The sequence below is a fragment of the Trachypithecus francoisi genome, unplaced genomic scaffold (genome assembly GCF_009764315.1).
Source record: "Trachypithecus francoisi isolate TF-2019V2 unplaced genomic scaffold, Tfra_2.0 Lachesis_group5, whole genome shotgun sequence".
Lineage (NCBI taxonomy): Eukaryota > Metazoa > Chordata > Mammalia > Primates > Cercopithecidae > Trachypithecus > Trachypithecus francoisi.
Window position 1 is genome coordinate 66,675,028 of NW_022681470.1, and position 19,403 is coordinate 66,694,430.

The 19,403-nt window shown below is 46.8% G+C and overlaps 1 protein-coding gene across 1 annotated transcript in view; it reads right to left on the minus strand.

The window, feature by feature from the left end:
• Positions 1 to 19,403, minus strand: part of LAMB3 (laminin subunit beta 3) — a 150,854-nt gene that overhangs the window by 31,710 nt on the left and 99,741 nt on the right. Inside the window, exons 2-4 of the mRNA XM_033197651.1 lie at positions 7,449 to 7,733; positions 5,989 to 6,053; positions 5,036 to 5,190 (exon numbers count right to left, since the gene is read on the minus strand). Coding sequence (XP_033053542.1) covers positions 5,036 to 5,190; positions 5,989 to 6,016 — 183 coding nt within the window. The 5' untranslated portion in view covers positions 6,017 to 6,053; positions 7,449 to 7,733. The remainder of the gene's footprint in view (positions 1 to 5,035; positions 5,191 to 5,988; positions 6,054 to 7,448; positions 7,734 to 19,403) is intronic.

The following is a 19,403-nucleotide window of genomic DNA, read 5'->3' on the forward strand; positions in this document are numbered from 1 at the left end:
ACACAGGCAGGGGGTGGATGTCCAGGAAAAGCAGCAAGGTAGGTCTGCGAGACAGTTCCCAGAGGCTTCCACGGGCCTGGACCCCAGAAGCAATGGGGCTAGAAGTCAGGCTAGCAAAGTTGTGAGGCCATCCAGGTTTGCCTTTGGGAACTTCCCATCTCACATTTCTCCTCTCTGCTTTTAAACCCACAAGCCTTACTCCTTAGCCCATAACAATTAGGACCCAAGAATCTCACATTCCATCAACCCAAGTTTTGCTTCTCTCTGATAGCAATTTTTCCCTACAATGTCCCTTTCCATTTTCTTCTACCCCCTCAAAACATGACTCATTCTGGGTCTCGTGGGTCCCTCCGCAAAAGTCACATCTAGGTTTCTGATTAACATACTCAGCAAACTTAGGTCGAGGTCATAGATTCATATGGTGCTTTTCTCAAGGTTGTCTGTGTTTTAAACAAGGAACTCAGTAATGCTTCATCCAAAAGAGTAAACCCCCAATGGTAGAGCTCTGGAAGCTTTAGAGATGCTTAGAGCTTCTAGGAAACAAAGAAAGCAGATATTTTGGGCCAGAGGGGCAGTGGCTCACACCTGTAATCCTAACACTTTGGGAGGCCAAGGCGGGTGGATCACTTGAGGTCAGGAGTTTGAGACCAGCCTGGCCAACATGGTGAAACCCCCGTCTCTACTAAAAATAGAAAAATTAACCAGGTATGGTGGCACATGCCTGTAATCCCAGCTACTCGGGAAGCTGAGGCAGGAGAATCACTTGAACCTGGGAAGCAGGGGTTGCAGTGAGCCGAGATCATGTCACTGCACTCCAGCCTGGGAGGCAGAGCAAGACTCTGTCTCCAAAAAAAAAAAAAGAGGATATTTTGGGTCAGAGGCAGGCTCAAAATCCCTTGTGGGTCGAGGACAGGGATCACAGTACATATATGAACACATCCTCTGCCAACACATTAGCCTTCCTGAAAATCAAGAAAACAGACAATTGTCAGACGAAGAAAGGCAGTGGTCGTTGGAGGGTGTGTGTCAGCAGGCAGGGGGATAAGAGTGCATTTACATGCATGCGCGTCTGCGCATATTAGAGAGGAGGGACTTCCAACTGTCTACTGTTCCTCAGCTTGTTTCCAAGAGATAAAAATGACAGCTGTTTGGCTTACACAGTTAATTAACCTGAGGAATGCGCTGTGTAAGACTGTTACTAAGGCAGCTGGGTAATTAAGTTTTTCCCCAGAAAGGGAGGGAATGGGGGATAAATAAAGCATTTAGGAGAGCAGACACAACACTGGAGGAGACATTATCGGGAGCAGAAATCAGGGATGGAAAGCTTTCCAGCAAATCCGCTGGTTCTTGAGAACTGTGTGTCATCCCGGAAATGACTGAAGGGCATGGTGCAACCCCTGCCTTCACACGCCCTGAGAGAGGACAGTGTACTCTCGGGGTCACACACAGCCCAGCTGTCTCTGAGAAGCAAGCTGAGTGGCCAGAGCTGAATAAACAGCAAAGTTTGACTAACTCCTTCACTTCACACACGGAAAAATGTCGGTTTGTAGAAGAGCCCTGACTTTCACAAGGTCACATCCCTGTTATTAGTATCAGACACAAAACCAGAAAGAAGGAGCCTTCACCCCCAGTCTTCACTAACCATGACTGCCTATGGATTCTTCAACAGCTCACTCTAAGTCAGATTGGCACCAATCACCTTGAGAGGCACAGAGGAGGGCAGCCCAGGGATGGGTGGATTTTAGTGAGGTACGTGAACGCATGTCCTGATCAGGGAAGAAATGCTCAGGAGTGTGCTTCGCAGATGGGGCAGCCTCTGCATGCGGATGCAGCCACCAGGAGGGGGGCAGGAGAGAAGGGTTGGATAGAACAGTTTGCATCTGCCAGGCATCAGGTTGGTGGTCACTTTACACATTCTTTTATGCAGTGCTCATGACAACCACTGAAGCCCATTTCTCAAATGAGGCCCAGGGATAGCACAGAAGTAAATGAGGGCAGGGAAGCATCACAGAATCACAGACGTGTTCATCCATGTCTTGAGATTGAGGGAATAATGGTGCAGTGAGTTTTCCTAGAATCCATCTAGGAGCTGGAAGAAAGAAAACAAGAGGCCACTTGTTTTGGTCATTTTGGTAAAGAACAGCCTTGTCCCAACCATAGACAGTTAATGGGTCATCAAAGCAGATGAGCCCAGAAGGGCAAAGTTAGGAAGGCAGAGAAGATGCCATAAGGCAAAGCTGGCCAAGACCTATGTACACTGCAGGGTTGCAACATGGACCTGGAATTTACCGAAGCAAGCCCTTGAGACTGATGGGATTTAGCAACTGAGACAGAATTGGGTAGAGGAGGTAACATGAAAACAGGCTAAGACTGGTCCACAATTAAAAAAAAAAAAAGCCACACTTGGAGGTAGGGAACTAGGAGAGACAATTTTGGAACTAAAAGGAGTCTCCACTGCTCCTGCAACTCCATTCTGCTGAGTCGCCCTGTGTTAGTTGACTGGAACTGGGGGTAGGGAGTGGGTGAGTAGAAATGTCCAGGGGTCATAAATGCCCACCCCATTGTCCTTGCATTCATGGCACATCAGTAGGATGTGGCACAGAAGAACGATCTGGTCCTGGGGCTCAGGGCTCGCTATGTCATCCCTGCACGAAGATAGAACAGAGGCACTAACCAGAGCCCTTGGCTTCAGGGAGGTGTATCTGTGGGAGTGGGAACTGGTAGACAGGGGTGAGAGGGGTAATAGGGAAGGGTGAAAGGAGAGGCAGTAGGAATGCAGCATTGCATTCCGCCAGCCTCGTTTCCGGCTGTGGCTGTCCAGTACACCCCCTACCTCTAACTACTCAGAAAACTCAATACACAATGTGTTTCTCTCGGAAGTCTAAGGTCCCAGCACATACCCAAACCCTCCCAATAGCTCACAGGGAAAACAATAGCCACTTCATAGGGTGTTGTAAGAATTATTTGAGATAATTTACATAAAACTCTTAGTATGATGCCTAGGACACATATGATATGCTTAACTAATTATAATTGCCATTAGTATTATTTAATAACAAAACAAACTTAAAAACTGACATTAGAATTCAACAGAATTAAAACCTGAATTTCTGATTCTTATCACGCAGCCACCAATGCATCCAGAGAGGGTTCAGGGTACATCTGTCCAGAGAATGAAAAGGGAGTCTCTATGCCTTTAGTATCTATCTTCATTGCTGGAACCCATGGCCTTTGAGAAGGGTAGGCATGTAGTAGTGAGGGAAAGAGAAATGAAACAAGACAGAGAGGTGGAAAATGGGGGAGAGATGCTGATTGTCAGCAGTCGGCTCATTGCCAAAGAATGCTGAGGAAAAGAAGGGACCCTAAAGACCATCTCATCTAATACACACGTACAGAAAAGGACAGCAGGGCTTAGACAGGGGTAATCTCTTGCCCAAGGTCACACCTCAAGTCAGTGGCAGGCCTGAAACTACACTACACTCAAGATGATACTCCCTGCCATCCTCTGCTCTTTCCAAAAGGCTAGATAAATTTATTACCCCTTAGAAAAAAAAACAAGAAAGAGCCAGTGCTTCTCAACTTTCACAGCAGAAAAATAGCTGAGATTTATCCATCCCCAGGATTGCAAAAGTCTAGACTTCTGTTTTATAAGCACCCTGTTTTGCTTTCAAGGGGCTACTTAGGAGCAACGAAGACAGTTGGCTTCCCAGGGCATCAGAGAGGCAGAGGGCAGGTCAGTGTGAAGCCAAAAGCCCCAGGCCTGGAGGAGGAGAGACTTTTCAGATGGGGCTGGGATTGAGGGTACATCCCAACATAGGGGCCTCTGACCTCTCCTTGCCTCCCCTCCCAAAATGCAAGTCAGCCTGAGAAAGGAAATTGGCAGAGGTCTCCCTGAAATTTTTAGACATGGGCTTGTAATTTGGAGGAAACAGCCAAAATCACTCTGTTGCCTAAAAAGCTCAATACTGCCAGGTCCCCTGATGCTCATGGAGTAATCTAGACCCACAGGGAGTGCTGGCTAGAAATGGCCATCTTACCCAACCCTGTCAAATGGGCTTCCCCACATCCAAGTGGGTGAGATGCAGAAACCACAGCCATCTCTGCTCAGTACCTCCAGTCATTTCCCTATACCATGTATAACTAAAATAGCCAAGATAACACAGGGACTAGAAGGGCAGTGAGGCTCAGAGGCCGTATCACATACCACCTTCTATAGCCCAGAAGACAAGGGCAGCCTGGAAAGGGGAAACCACAGATAACCCAGGTCTCTTTCCCCAAAGGCTGCAGCAACTCGGGACAAATCACTCCCTTATCCATTCCCTTGTTCAAGCAAAATGGCCGAATGAGGCAGCCGGGAGACAAGAAAACACTGAGCAATTTCAACTTTGGTAAAGAAAGATTCCACCCTGTTGAGGGCAAACAAAAAGAAAACCAAAGTTCCTACAAAAAAAGACCCAGAGACAATGTAGAAGAAAAATACAACAGCTGTTTATAAAAGCCATGCCTAACAGGTAATGTTAGTCATAGCTCAAAGCGTTGTGTTTCTGGATTTGATCCAACTTACATCTGAGCCTCTGACCCTGCTGGAGAAGCTCAAGTCACTTCCTCATCTATCTCACTGACTGTGGCACAGCTCAGTTCCTGACATGGCAAGAACACAGTTCGTCCCAGCACCAAATAACACATGAGGCTCTATACACCTAAATGGCCAGTGTTTGGCCTATTTGCCTATTCCCAAGACTTGAAAGACTATCCTGCCCATGCCCAAGGACTGAGAAAAGACTCCATGTCATCTCAGAGAGATAAGAGAGAAATAAGCTATTTAGTTAATTCTGAGTACATTTCCTCTTGCCCAACTAACAGGTAAATTTCTCAGAGGCAAGGATCTGGCCTTATACTTTTACTGCACTCCCCAGTCCACGTAGCGCACAGGGCTTGGCCTACACCAAGTACATTCTAAGTATTCAGTGGACAAATGGCAGCTCACACATCCCTCCCATCCCACTTTCCTCCAGTCCTGGGAAGTAGGGCCTACCTCACCATGCTGGGTGCAGTAGGTCTCAGGCTTGGTCAGTCCACATGTAGATGAAGCTCGGAGAAACCGGGTCCTCCCAACAAGCAGGTCCCCAACAGGTGGATAGCAGGCCCCACGGGAGCAGGCTTGCTGGGCATGCAGGAGGCCAGGTAAGGCTGAAATCACAGGGATGTGTGATGGTGCAGTCCAGAAAGAGAGGGACCTCGCTGGCCACCCCCAGTGTCCTTCAGGGAAGCTGACATTAGCAAGATTATATCCTCTCCCTCACTCAAACTTCCACTCGCTGCTGGTGGTAATAATTGCAGTATTGATACTATTAGATTTTAAAAGTTGATTTCGTATTCTATAACTCAAAACTTGAAAAGGAGAAGAGGAGAAACACTGGCAACCAAAAACCATAGATGACCCTAAAATATGGCTTTTAGAACCAGACTGGAGACATTGACTTGGCCATCATGACAAGCTCTGTGGCTCTTTCCACCTGCGTTGTGGCCTCTGTGAGCAGCCCAGAGGAGGGCTGACTGCTGAGCCATTGGAGGAACATTCAGAAAGGCCTGCGTTCATTCTGCTCCTTTATCTTCAAAGCTGCCCCAGCCACACTTTGTGAGTGCACAGCTACAATTCACTGGAAAACAGGAACTTAAGCCACAGTGGCTTTGGAACGAGCTTGAGAAAGGATGGGAAACTGTGGAGAACACTTGGGAAACCACAAACCACCCTCGGGTAAGAATAAGAAGACATTTGGGAGCCTTTCCAGAGTGGCAGAAGATCTTCTTCCCCAAAGGCCCAAAAGAATGGGGAAATCTCACAGGTGTCCCCAGTAGACAAGTATTCCCAACTGAAGGGACTACAGGTGACAGGTGATGCCCACACTTTGGTAAACTCTCCTCCTCCCGTGGCTTTCGCCTCCCTGCCATATAACAGGGCCTGGAAGGATGGGAAGGGGTACTTACCAAAACACAAGAGGAAGAGTGGTCTCATCTTCAGCCAATGGGGTGATCCCCAGAGAGGACCTTACCTAGGACAGAGCAAAGCAACCTGGGTACAACAGTGCAAACACCTAGAGCACACTAGCCCCTTTTCTTTTCTGTTTCTAAACTCAAGTTTTTTTCAGAAGTCTTTGCCTAGGGTCCTGATCTAGAACACTTGGTGCAGCAGATACATTTGTAGCCAAAAGCTTGGAAAATGCTGGAGCTCTAGACCTTTGTCTCAAGTGGCATGCGACTCACAGGGTGCCCTGCGAAAATCCCATCCTCTCCCATACTCCAGCTTCCTCCTCTAAAATGGATGGCAAGGAGTGTGGACCCTGCCCTACCCCATGCAGCCATAAGGACAATGTGGGGAGCAGGAAAAGGCTGGACCCCTTGCAGGAGAAAAGCTGTAGGAAGGTCCAAGGCCTAGTTCCTGCCCCGAGAGGGCTGGCTTTTCTCAGGGCCTAGACCAGCAGCCTCAACACAGCCCAGCCCAAAGTGAATGAGTCAGAGCGGCTGACAGCCTGGAGGCAAGCCTTCTCCTGCCATGGGCATGGCCTCCAATGCCACCCAGGGCCACTTAGAGTTTGAGGCTGTGTGCCCACAATTCTGGGCTAAGCAGGCAGCTGGGATGCAACAGGGAGAGATGTATGGCTGTCTTTAACAAGTGAGTGAGGATTTCATCTGAAAGGGAAGCAACCCAAAATGTCTTCAATGATGGGCTGGGGCTCGACAAGAGGGGTGGGGCTGGGAGGCCACAAAGCAGGGATTCTGAAGGAGGCTGGGGAAGGATGCTCGAAAGCCACTATGTGGTCCCAGAGGCAGGCTTGCCTTGTGGAAGCATGCCCCACCCTTGCTCATGCAGTGACCCCCTCTGCCTTGAATTGGATGTTCACTCTATTCCACAAACTCTTTTGGCTGGGGTGGAGGGCTGGGGGCTTGGCAAGGCAGGAGCAGAGGGGGAACTGAGGACATTCCTGCCATCTTTAAATTATAGATCCTAATGCTTCAAAATCATTGCTTCTAATCCCTCTCCTAAAAGAGTCATGGGCCCAGGGAGGGAACATGTGGCCTGAGGTCCCACAGCTAATTGGCCTAAGAGAGACCCATCTTCTGACTTTCATCCAGTACTTTCTCAGCTTTCCCACCCCTGACTGGAAATTCCCCTGGAAGTAGACATTCTGAGCCAGGCCAGCCCGCCCTTTTCACTTCTCTTTTGTGCTCAACCCCGGATCTGAACCTGCTTTCCTCTAAGCCACTGAGGCGCTTATCAAATGTGAAAAAGCAATCAAAACTGTAGCAGACATTTTAACCTAGCTCACCTGAGTGAGCTCCCAGGAAGAGGAATAAATCAGTTCCTGCAACCAGGCCCCAGGCACCCAGAGATACAGTTCTCCTCCCCCATCCGGCCCCCACCAGGCAGGTAAAGACAGGTAACGTACCTCACTGTGTGTTCTGCCGTTCTTCCTCCAGATCGCCTGAAAGCTCCTCTTGAATGTGGGGGTCTCCCCTCCTGGCTCCAGGTTTTTAAACAACAGCCTCACCTCTGGAGACTCCCTGGCTGGGTGTAGCCCCACCGCAGGGCGGGTCTCAGGAGTCTGGCAGCCGTCACACCCATCTGTCGTCACTGCACCCCCACCTCCCAGGACAGGACTGGGCAAGTGGGTCGGTCGGTTGGTCCTAGAGGCCTTGCAGTAAGCTCCACAATGCTCGCCTCCCTGTGGGGGCTGCAAGGGGCACCACAAACAGCACCAGGCACATGTAAGTGATCATCAGAGACCAGGATTCATAGGGTGGGGAAGGGCCCTTGCATCTGTGCCAGGCAATGAACTCCACATTTTCCCAAGACCAGCAGGGGTCAGCTTCTTCCTGTGACCTGGACCACCCCAGACAGAAGATCCAGCAGAGAACACAAAGATTAGGGCTTATATAGAGAGTTAAAGCCCCAGACATGTCACGGGGCTGGAAGGTGAGAAGACCCAAACATCCAGGACCCTGGAAAGTACCATTCCCCTCTCCAGTGGGAAAAAAAAAATGAAAAATCCCAGCTTCTTGGGGAATTTGGAGGATCCTCAAAAGGCAAGGTTCATCAGGAAGGATTCAAAGCTCAACTCATCCAAGGAAAGCTTAAGAGAAATGAGCAGAGTAACTCTAAATGCCTCCCCTCCAGCTCCTTCCACAGAGTTGGCAGGGAGCCCTGGGACAGGTAACTGCCTGTGAGTCACTCCTCCCACCTGTGGGGAGGGTTAGTCTCCTAGCCCCTCCCTCCCTGGGCAGGAATGCCCGCCTGGAGGGCCAGAAAACAGACCTGACCACAAGTGGTGGAAGCAAAGGCTGAAGCATAGCTAGACTGACAAAGTCTAAACAGACTTTCCCTGGCCTCCTGCCAGGCCTGAGAACACAGCTTCCTTTGTGGGCTCCTTGCTCAGGGCTCCTGGGCTTCCAGCCACTGTAAATGGATGTGGCAGGTCCAAACTGACAGGCTGGTCTCACAGGACACTCTTTACTCCAGGTTAGGGTCGGAGGACTTTTAGGGAAACCTGGAGGGCCACCCAGTCCATATCTTGGCCCTGGAGAGCCTGCACTGGCACCGTTTTGGAATGCTAGGACCTCAAAGTTGCTATTTAAAGGAGCTTCTTAACTACCTATTCCACTTCGTCAGTGTCTCCTAAACAGAAAGTTCTCTACCATTGGAGGGTTATGTCCAAGAAATTGGCTTGAAGACCCTTAAGGGGGAAATGTAGAATTTTGTGGATTAAATTGGGCATTTCTAACCCTCAGATTCTAATTTAGCGTAAGTTCAGGTAGGCAGAAGAAACAGTGTAATTAGCAAAGTGGGCAGTAAGTTGTTGATGTAAGTTGATGCATAATTGATATTCCAATAAATGTTAGAGTCTTGCCCCCTGTAAGCACTCCAGTGAAATCTAGCTCAACTCAGCAAGTAAGGGTCAGTAGAAGCAGTGTCTCTTCAACATAAAAAGACCTCCCTCAAGTCCCCCACAGAGAAACGTCACCTCGGACACTGACACGCCTGTGTTTTCAGTTCTCCCACCTGGTGGTCTCTTTCTCTCCACTTCCCCAACTCCCTGACCTCAGAGCTCTCAGGAAACTTCCGCCCTCTGCCCATCACCAGAGAATGTGACAAAGAACTCATTAATAATTAACTCAGCAGAAGAGAGCAAGGTGTTGCAATCCCAGATCCTCAGAGGAGACAAGGCAGGGCAGGTGTGCGGCGGGCCTCACCATGAGCAGCTGGGGCTCCTTAAATCCACCCCCCTCCCTTTATCTGAGGCCATGAGCCCAGGTAAATACACATTCGGTGTCTCAGACTTCACAGGCTTGGGCAGGTCCTGGAGTGGTTTGGCTTCGCAGGAGGGACATGCCAATTGCTGTGCTTGGCTCTCCCCCACACTCCTGGCAAAGTCCAGGAAGCTGTTTATGCAGACAGCCAACAGCAGCCCAGCTAGCCTCACTCCTGAGGGACACTGATCATTTCCAAGGGGGATCCAGTCCCCTGAGAATTCTAGGGCTCCAGGCACAAGCTTTGGAACTTCAGAACCCAATTTGTTCAGTCAGGTAGCCTAAAATAGAGCCTGAGGCCAGATCAGGGTCCAGCTAAGATTAAAATGGTGTGGTACTGTGGCTTGAGCCCCTCAGCATCCTCTGTGTGCACACCTTTCCTCTCTCCCTGCACCCATCCTCCTACATCAGAGCACTCATCTGCCCTAGAGCCTTGGCTTATTAGAATGTGTGCTCAGGAAAGTGGCTAGTGAAGTCATCCCAAACTTCAGTGTCTCAAACCTCATCACTCCATCAGCAAATATGGTCAGCTCCCCCTTCCAATAATAATCAGAATCTACTTCTGCCCTCCTGGCCTAAGCCTCTCTTCCTGGGACGTCTGCAACAGCCTCCTCACTGATATATGGTCAAGTCCCAACACAACAGGTTACATACCCCCAACTCAGAATCCTCACATGCCCCTATCCCACGCAAGTCCAAGGCCAGAGCTTTTTCAGAGTCTAGGGGTCCTACACCACCTTCCTCCCATTACTCTTCCCCTCTACTACAATGGCCTCTATCCCTATCTTAGCTCAGGCTTAGGGCTTTGGCTCCAGCTGCTTCTGCTGCCTGGAATGCTATTGTCCCTGGATATCTACAAAGCTAACTCTCCGACCTCTTTCAAAGTCTTTGTTCAGATCCTAACTTCTCAATGAGGCCTACCCTAAACACACTATTAAAATTACAGCCAACTTCCCTGTCCCATCCCTGTCCCCCATCCTAGCACTCCTAACCCCATCTACCCTACATTTTGGTGAGTTATTTATTTACTTATTTGATAGGGGGGCATCACTTACCAGCTTCTAACCAACTATATAATTTATCTACTTATCATGTTTATTTTCTGTCTCTTCCTAACTAGAATGTAATATCCAAGAAGGCAGAGATTTATATCTTATTCCTCAATACTTGTGGAATGAATGGATCCACACTAAAGTACAAACAATTGATATAGTTCAATGCATCCCCTGTGCCTTTTGTATAGTTGCATTCTCAGAGGGGACAATCCAGGCTTTGGGCACTGGGATGGATTACTAATAGTGGAAATCCATGTATCAGCCAGAGTGCGGAGGTCTTTTCTGAGGCACCTATCTCCCATTACAGAAATGTCACCATATTGACAGAGGCAGGCTCCTTCTTTTCCTGCTTCTCAGTCATTCCTGGCAATCTCTCTGACAGGGTGTGGGGTTGGCATTAGAAGTTACTGTCTCTATTATCCATCTGTCAGGTTCAAACCATCCAAGTTTTTAGGAAGATCAGCCAAGATCTGATCAATCAGAGATCAAGGGATAGGAAACAAAGGAAGGAGGAAAGGAGGAAGAAAAGGAGAGAGAAGAGATTCAGGGGGCATAAGAGAACCTGGTCCAGGATGTGACTCTCAGGTGTTGGAGGAAGGGGCACCAGGTGACTCAAATGCAGGCCACACCTGAATACAGTGAATCATGGCTGAGTCCTTGTCTATGGGACAGGATGGTCTCCAGGAATGGCCCTGGGGATTTGCCATGTGACTAAAGCTGGCGTTGCCCTGCACTACAACACAACTGCTCAGCTGTCCAGACAACTGGTCACACTCTTCTCTGTGCTTCCCCAGGAACCAGGGAGAGAAAGTGGGCCTGGTATGTTACAGAGGCACAGATAGGAGCCCAGCCTTAGAAGGGGGGAGGCTAAGCAGGACAGAAGCCACCTGTCATGAGTGACTCTTTCATAGCCCTTCTCCTCTTCCCAGCCTCACCTATCCAACCTGAATGTTCACCCAGTGGAAAACTGTGCATACAGCTTGAGCCCAAGGGCTGGGAGCAATCAGGCAACTGGCCTAAAATCACTACAGCTGACGTCTGCTGAGTGCTTGCAGTGCCCAGGCACTGTTCTGAGCCCTTTGCATGTATCCATTCACTTAATACCCACCACAGCTCTGTGGGGATAGAAAATTGTCTTTATCTTGCAGACAAAGAAAATGAGGCACATTTTTGATAACTTGGTCTCGGCTAGTAACCGGGGATTTGAGCCCAGGCCATTTTGCTCCAGCATGCATATTCTTCACCATTACACAGGGCCAAAGATGAGCCATATCGCCTGAACTCCCAGAGTCTACCCTGGCTAATCCTTGGCCAGAGACCACTAGACTCTGGACCTCATGTCTCCCAATGTCTAAAAACTCCTCTTTGTTGGCTGGGCACGGTAGCTCACACCTGTATTCCAGCACTTTGGGAGGCCAAGGCGGTTGGATAACTTGAGGTCAGGAGTTCGAAACCAGCCTGGCCAACATGATGTAAACCCATCTCTACTAAAAATACAAAAATTAGCTGGGCATGGTGGTGGGTGCCTATAATCCCAGCTACTCGAAAGGCTGAGGCAGGAGAATCGCTTGAACCCAGGAGGTGGAGTTTGCAGCGAGCCGAGATTGGGCCACTGCACTCCTGCCTGGGTGACAGAGTGAGACCCTGTCTTAAACCAACAACAACAAAAACCCTCCTCTTTGTGCCCTTGTTCCAACCCTTGGAGCACTGATACTGTCTAGGGGCTCCACGAGTGACACTGATGCTGTAGAGACATCTAGAACAAACCCCACCAGGTGCTGCCTCCTTATTTGTTTTCCATATTGACAACCTCTCTTGTATGGGCACAGATGGAGAAGGTGCTGGCCTCCATTTCTTCCATCTCAGAGCCTCCAGCACATACCAGCAGGGTTTCCTCCCTCATACCAACAGGGGTGGGTCTGACTAAGGACAGGAGCAGGCCAGGAGGCGTGGGAAGACAGAAGGTGACGGCAACATTGCAGTGAGCTGACAAGGTGAAGCAGAGGGCGTGACGAGAGGATGACACAACTTCCCCTTTGCCAAAGGAAGGAGATCCCCTGCCCTGAGGTCAAGAGCCTGGGCCACCTCACAGGCTGCAGCTCCTTCTGCTCTGTCTCCCAGTGTGCCCTCCAAATGGCCCAGCCCTCCTGAGGGATACAGCCCAGTGCAGCCTGCAGCCTGGTGGAGTCATATGCTAGCTCATGGCTGACTGACTCCCAGTGAACAGAGAAGAATCTTTTCATTCTTACCACCTCCATCCCCTCCCATATTTCCCAACATTACTCTGGCAGACAGGCTGGCCCATCACCACGCCCCCTCCTCTAACCCCAATCACCTCTGTCTCTATTCTGTGATTCTATTTGGTCATTGACCTCTGGGGATTAGGTTATTGGGCTCTAAGTCCAACCTCTGTGACCTCTGGGTAGATTTGCCATGTGTAGTTGGCCATGTGGCCATGGCCCAGCCTCCGTGAGGAGGACAGAGATATACACCTGTCTGAAGGAGAACCTAGCCACGTGGCATGGTGGGTCTGACTGGTGGAGCTTCTTGGGAAGGAGGGAAAGCAATGGCTGCGAGTGAGCTGGGGATTTTGTGTCCTGAAATCTCCTCTTGAAGCTCTCACAGGGCTGCCCCACATGACTTTCAAATTCTAAATATGATCCCTGAAAAGGCTACTAGACAGACAAACTAGGCATCCTAATGTTCAAATTGGCATTTGAGGGCTGAGTATGGAGAAATAAACACCTTGTGGTTTGATGGGGAAGAGAGAATGGGTGTGTCTGGCTTCTTGTCTGGAATCAACACCGCCTAAGCACTTTTAATCAGCACCTGCCCACCGCGCCTGTGGCTACACCGGGGTGTGTGTATGGACTTGACGTAGCTCTGCTCCGCTACTCAGTAGAATTATAAACTTGGGCAAGATCCTCTCTAAGCCTCAGTTTCATTATTTATAATTAAAGGTATTGGATTCTAATGGTTCTTACTCAGGCTGCCACTCAGAATTACCTGGAGAACATAACATATCATAAACCAAGACCAGGCCTCACTCAGAGAATTATTCACTGACAGACGGGCAGAGACGTATGTTTTTCAAACCCCATAGGTGATTCTAATGGGCAGCCAGGGTTGGGAAACACTGAAGCCCCCTCCAGCTCTAGGATGCTATGCCCTCAGGATGGGGTGGTGCAGACAGTTGTTAAAAGCCTAGACTTGAGAGAGAGTTGAAGGCTCAAGTCCTGGTTTTGCACTCACTATCTGTGTGACTTTGGAGAGCTCATATAATCTCCAATTGTCCCATTCCTGCAATGGGAATAATGACAAATCTACCTCGTGGATCCTGTGAAGATTAAAGGAAACATGCATTATTGTCAGCAAACTGCCTGGCTAGGGCCATGCTCTACATGGTGTGTGCCTCACACACAGGTTATGATCAGCAGTCTTTGCAGCTGATAACACAGAGCAACTAACACTCCCATCCAGATGGCTCATAAGTCACTCACTGGGCAATGAGCAGGCTTGGGCCGTTCCTCTCCTCCTCCTCCAGGGAAGCCCCAGGCCCCAAACTGAGCATCTGTGCTTTGCACATTCCACCCTATTCCTTAGGAGCTGTAAACTCCCCAGTAGCCATGACCTGGACCAGAAAGAAAGAGAAGACCCCCAGGGGGACCAGTCAGAGCTAAGCTCCTGGGAGTAGGAGGATGCTTCCAGCCTTGCTGGATAGGGAAAGACAAAGGGTGTGAGGGCAGGGAGTGTTTACAAACACAGAGGACAGAGGACAGAGGGGCAAGTATCAGCTAATGGACTTATTGTTTTATGGCCTTCAAGAGTTAGTAAAACCAGAGTCCAACATCTGATTTAAAAAAAAAGAAAGAAAAAAAAAAGAGTCAAAGCTAGTCTGGACAGCAGGTTTGCAACTGAACTCAGGATAATCTCCAGGAAGTCTGATGGCAGTAGAGAAAAGGCACTTCTTCTCCCGGGGCCCGCCCCTGCCTTCACCTATCAGACAAGGGTGATGACTCTACTCAATTGAACTCTTTCCCTTTCAAATAGAATTCAAAACTGCCCCCTTCCGATCTAAATATTGAAAAAAAGATTTTTATAACTTTGGAAAATGTTTAGGAGGTACTACTAGCTGGCAGAAAAAAGGAAAACAAATGTACCCCAAATCTACTTCATTCTAAAGAAAAAAGTACTCAGAAAATAAATAAAATGTTACCATTTCTCCTCCCTTTCTATTTCTCTGTGTGCTTTCTTCTTCCACAATGAGCATATTTTACTAGAATAATCAGTGACAGTAAGGTAAAAAGATTTAGAGTGAGAAGAGTAAATCTTGTTCACTACAAGTGATCTTTGATTAATCGTTCCTCTCTCTGCTCCCTCCTTGACCTGAATGCCCTTTCACTAAACCCACTGACTTCCTGAGAGTAGACTGTGTATGTTTTCTGAATCATTGCAGATTTTGTAAGATAGGGTTTTCCGTGTTTAAGAAGTATTGCTTCTTGAGGCAGGATTTGTTACGCCAAGGGAGCGCTTAGCACAGTTTCTCAATAAATGCTGTGGGAGGAAGGAACGAAGACAGGAAGGGAGGGAGGACTGAACACATAAGTAACTACCAGCACCTTATTTTCCTGCTTCCTAACTGCTTCTATATATTAGGACAAACCAAAAAGAAAGAACCAGAGTTAATTCTCATTTATCTATATTTTGGGAGAAAGAAGTAAGGATAACTAAAATTACTACTGTCATCCAAATTTGCTTCTCCCATGGATATCTCCCAGGATAATGCTGATTTTGATTTTTCCCATTGCTCACTCAGGACTCTGTACACCCAGCAGCTCATATTGTTCAAGAATAAATGTGTATATATGCCCAAGATTGTGATGTCATGTCTCTATGTCATATTGGTGCACTGTCTCCAACAAAAGACCATGACTCATTGTAGCTAAGATTGTCAAATAAAAGAATCCCAGTTAAAACTGGATCTCGAAATACTTTGCTGGTGGAAGTAGGTTCCAAATATTGCATAGGGAATAGTTATACTAAAATATGTATTGTTTACCAGAAATTTTACTGGGATTTCTGTCTTTTTATTTGCCAGATCTGGCAACCTAACTCGCAGTAAGGGAGGAGACCACCCCTCATATTGTCTTATGTCCAATTTCTGCCTCCAAAGAAAGAAAAAGTAAAAACTAAAAGGCAGAAATGAAATCCACAAGCAAACAGTCTGGCGCCACACCCTGGGCCTGGTAGTTAAAGATCGACCCCTAACCAGTTATGTTATCTAGAGATTCCAGACATTGTATGCAAAAGCATTGTAAAAATCCCTGTCCTGTTCTGTTTTGTTCTGATTACCAGTGCATGCAGACCCCAGTCATGTACCCCCTGCTTGCTCAATTGATCACGACCCTCTCACGTGGACCCCCTTAGAGTTGTGAGCCCTTAAAAGGGACAGGAGGGAGCTCGGCTCTTGACACAAGAGTCTTGCCGATGCTCCCGGCCGAATAAAGCCCTTCCTTTTTTAACTCCGTGTCTGAATAGTTTTGTCTGTAGCTTGTCCTGCTACATTTCTTGGTTCCCTGACCAGGAAGCGAGGTGACTGGTGGATGGTCAAGGTAGCTCCTTAGGTGGCTTAAGCCTGCCTTGTGGCACATCCCTGCAGTGGACTCCGACAAGCCCAAGCGACACAGATCCTCAGAGCGCACCTGGGTAGGCATTTGCCCCAGGGGGACACCTCACCAGAGCAGTGTGTGGCAGGCCCCTGTGGAGGATCAACACAGTGACTGATCACCAAGAAGGAACTGGTACTTGGCGTCTGGGCATCTGAAACTTGGTAAGGCTAGTCTTTGGAACTTGCCTACTCCATTTGAGTGTAAGCATGGCCTGATCACCCACAGCATGCCTTTATCGGCACTTTGGTTTGGTTTTTGGTTTGGATTTGACTTGGTTTGAATTGCTTGACAGGACCGGTCTTGGGAACTTGACCACTCCACTTGAGTGGAAGCTTGGCCTGATCACCCATGGCATGCCTTTATTGGCACTTTGGTTTTGGTTTTGACCTGGTCTGAATTGCCTGATAGGACTGGTCTGGGGAACTTGCCTACTCCATTTGAGTGGAAGTATGGCCTGATCACCCATGGAGTGCCTGTACCGGCACTTTGGTTTTTGTTTTTGACTTGACTTGGATTGCTTGATACTTTGCTTTTGTTTTTGACCTGACTTGGATTTCTGGATACTCTGATTTTGATTTTGATTTGATGTAAACTGCCAAAGTGTGCGTGTGCCCTTTTTACCCATTCTTTGTTTTGTGGTGTGAGCGTGGTGTTTTGTCTCAAAGAAGCATGAGTCAGGCACAAATAAGCCCACTCTAGTAGGAACTATGTTGAAAATTTTCAAAAAAGCATTTAAAGGAGACTATGGAGTACTATGACACCAGGAAAACTTCAAACTTTGTGTAAAATAGACTGGCCAGCATTGGAGGTAGGTTGGCCATCAGAAGGAAGCCTGGACAGGTCCCTTGTTTCAAAGGTATGACACAAGGTAACCTGTAAAGCCAGGGCACCCAGACCAGTTCCCATACATAGATGCTTGGTTACAGCTGGTTTTAGAGCCCTCCACAGTGGTTGAGAGAACTGCAGCATAAGTGAGGCAGAGAGAGAGAGAGAGAGAGAGACAGAGAGGAGAGAGAGAGAGGCAGAGAGGAGAGAGAGAGAAGCAGAGAGAGAGAGGAAGAGACAGAGGCAAAAGGAAAGTCAAAGAGAGAAATAAAGAGAGAAAGAGAGATATATACAAGTAGTTAAGAAAAAAAAAAGTGTACCCGATTCCTTTAAAAGCCAAGGTAAATTTAAAACCTGTAATTGATAATTGAAGGTATTTTCCATGACCCTATAACACTCTAATACCACTTTGTTGTCAGTGTAAACAAGGGCATATCCCGAAAGCACTGAGGCCTTCCTATCAAAAATCCTTAACCCAGTAACCCGCAGATGGCCCAAGTGCATTCAATCTGTAGCGGCAACTGCTTTGCTAACAGGAAAAAAAAGTAAAAAAATAACTTTCAGAGGAAACCTCATTGTGAGCACACCTCACTAGTTCAGTTCAGAACTATCCTAAATCAAAAAAGCAAAAAAGTAGCTTACTAGCTCAAAAATCTTAAAGTATGCGGCTATTCTGTTAGAAAAAAAAATCTGTACCAATTCTAAGTTAATTTGGACAAAACAAGGTCTTATTAATAGCAAAGGATAGGCTGGGCGCGGTGGCTCACGCCTGTAATCCCAACACTTCGGCAGGCCGAGGCAGGCAGATCACGAGGTCAGGAGATTGAGCATCCTGGTTAACATGGGGAAACCCTGTCTCTACTAAAAATACAAAAAAATTAGCCAGGCACGATGGTGGGTGCCTGTAGTCACAGTTGCTGGGAGGCTGAGGAAGGAGAATGGCGTGAACCCGGGAGGCAGAGCTCGCAGTGAGCCGAGATCGTGCCACTGCACTCCAGCCTGGGAAACAGAGCAAGACTCCATCTCAAAAAAAAAAAAAAAAAAAGAAAAAAAAATACAAAGTATAATTAAAATCCCAAACTTACAAGGTTTTCAACAAAAGTAAAGTTTGCTAAAAGTTAACAGTGTAACATGTATTATACTAACTTCTATTCTTGTGGCCTTAGTCTAGCCCACAGACATAAAAGAAATTTGCTTTGAAAAAGAATGGTTATCATCTTCAAAAAAAAAAAAGGAAAAAGGCGGGGGACGGAATTTATGTAAAAAGAGTATTATATGGTAAATTCTTGTCCTGAAATAAATTAACTGGTTGTTTAAAGAAAGAAATATTTGTAATAAATCAGAAAGTTGAAGCATGTCGAAGAATTGCCTGCAAAAGTTGTGAAAGAGAAAAATGTTATAAAAAAAAAGAATGTATGCAAGAAATATTGTATAATGTAAAAGTAACTAGGCCTTCTGAATGTAAAACTTAAAACAAACAAACAAACAAAAAAACCAAAAAAAAAAAAAAAAACAGTTTATGTGCAAGGTGTATAAGGAAAGTAAAATATACTTTTGGTAAAAGAATTATAAGGAGGCATGAGAATATAAATTTTTGCCTACATTAAAAGGTTAAAAATATGTATATTTTGTTTTAAAGGTTTAATCAAGTTTTAAAATGTTAATTGGAAAGAAAATTCTGGGTATAAACATTGGCTAAAGTTAAAGAGATATCATCCAGTTTTTCTATAAACTGGACATTAAAATATAAAAGCATAGCAGGTTTTTCTTAAAGCACCAACCTGCTCTTTAGCAAAAATTATAAAAGGTTAAAGAGTCTATAAAATCTTACCTTATGGTCAAACATTACAAATTGGATAAATATGTCTATAAGGTTTTATTAAAATTAGGTTTAACATTAATAACACACTAATATAAAGGTTAAATTTAGCTTATCTGGTATAAAAATCATACAAAAAGCATTGTTAAATGTAAAATGGTATTTGGCTTTCTTTGGTTTAAAAACTAATAAAAACAGGTGCTAAAGGAAATCTCTCAGTAAAAAGGCACTAAGGACTATAAAGTCCACTGCCAAGTCCCCACATTTAAAACAAAAGTTCAATTTCTTAAAAATTATATACTTGGTTTATCTTCCACTTTCCTTTCCCTCAAAAACTGAAAGTCTTTTAGCACATGAACCACGCCTAGAAATTCCAGTAAACCAGCACTAGCCTGAAGATCACGTTCTCATCAAAGGGTGGAAAGAAGAAAAACTCAAGCCAGCCTGGGAAGGACCCTACCTTATGCTGCTAACCCCCAAGACTGCTGTTCGTACAGCAAAAAAAGGATGACCCGAGTCAAGAAAGCATCACCCCCTCCAGAGTTGTGGGCCATAGTCCCAGGGGAAAACCCTACCAAACTAAAGCTAGGAAAACTTTAACTCTTTTCATCTATTCTATTACTCTTTCTTCTTTCCTTGTTCTATTGCTGACCATCTAGTTATTAACATAACCAAGTCAATTTCACCTCAAATTATGCTTGCCTCGTTGTACCCTGTGGAGACTTGCCA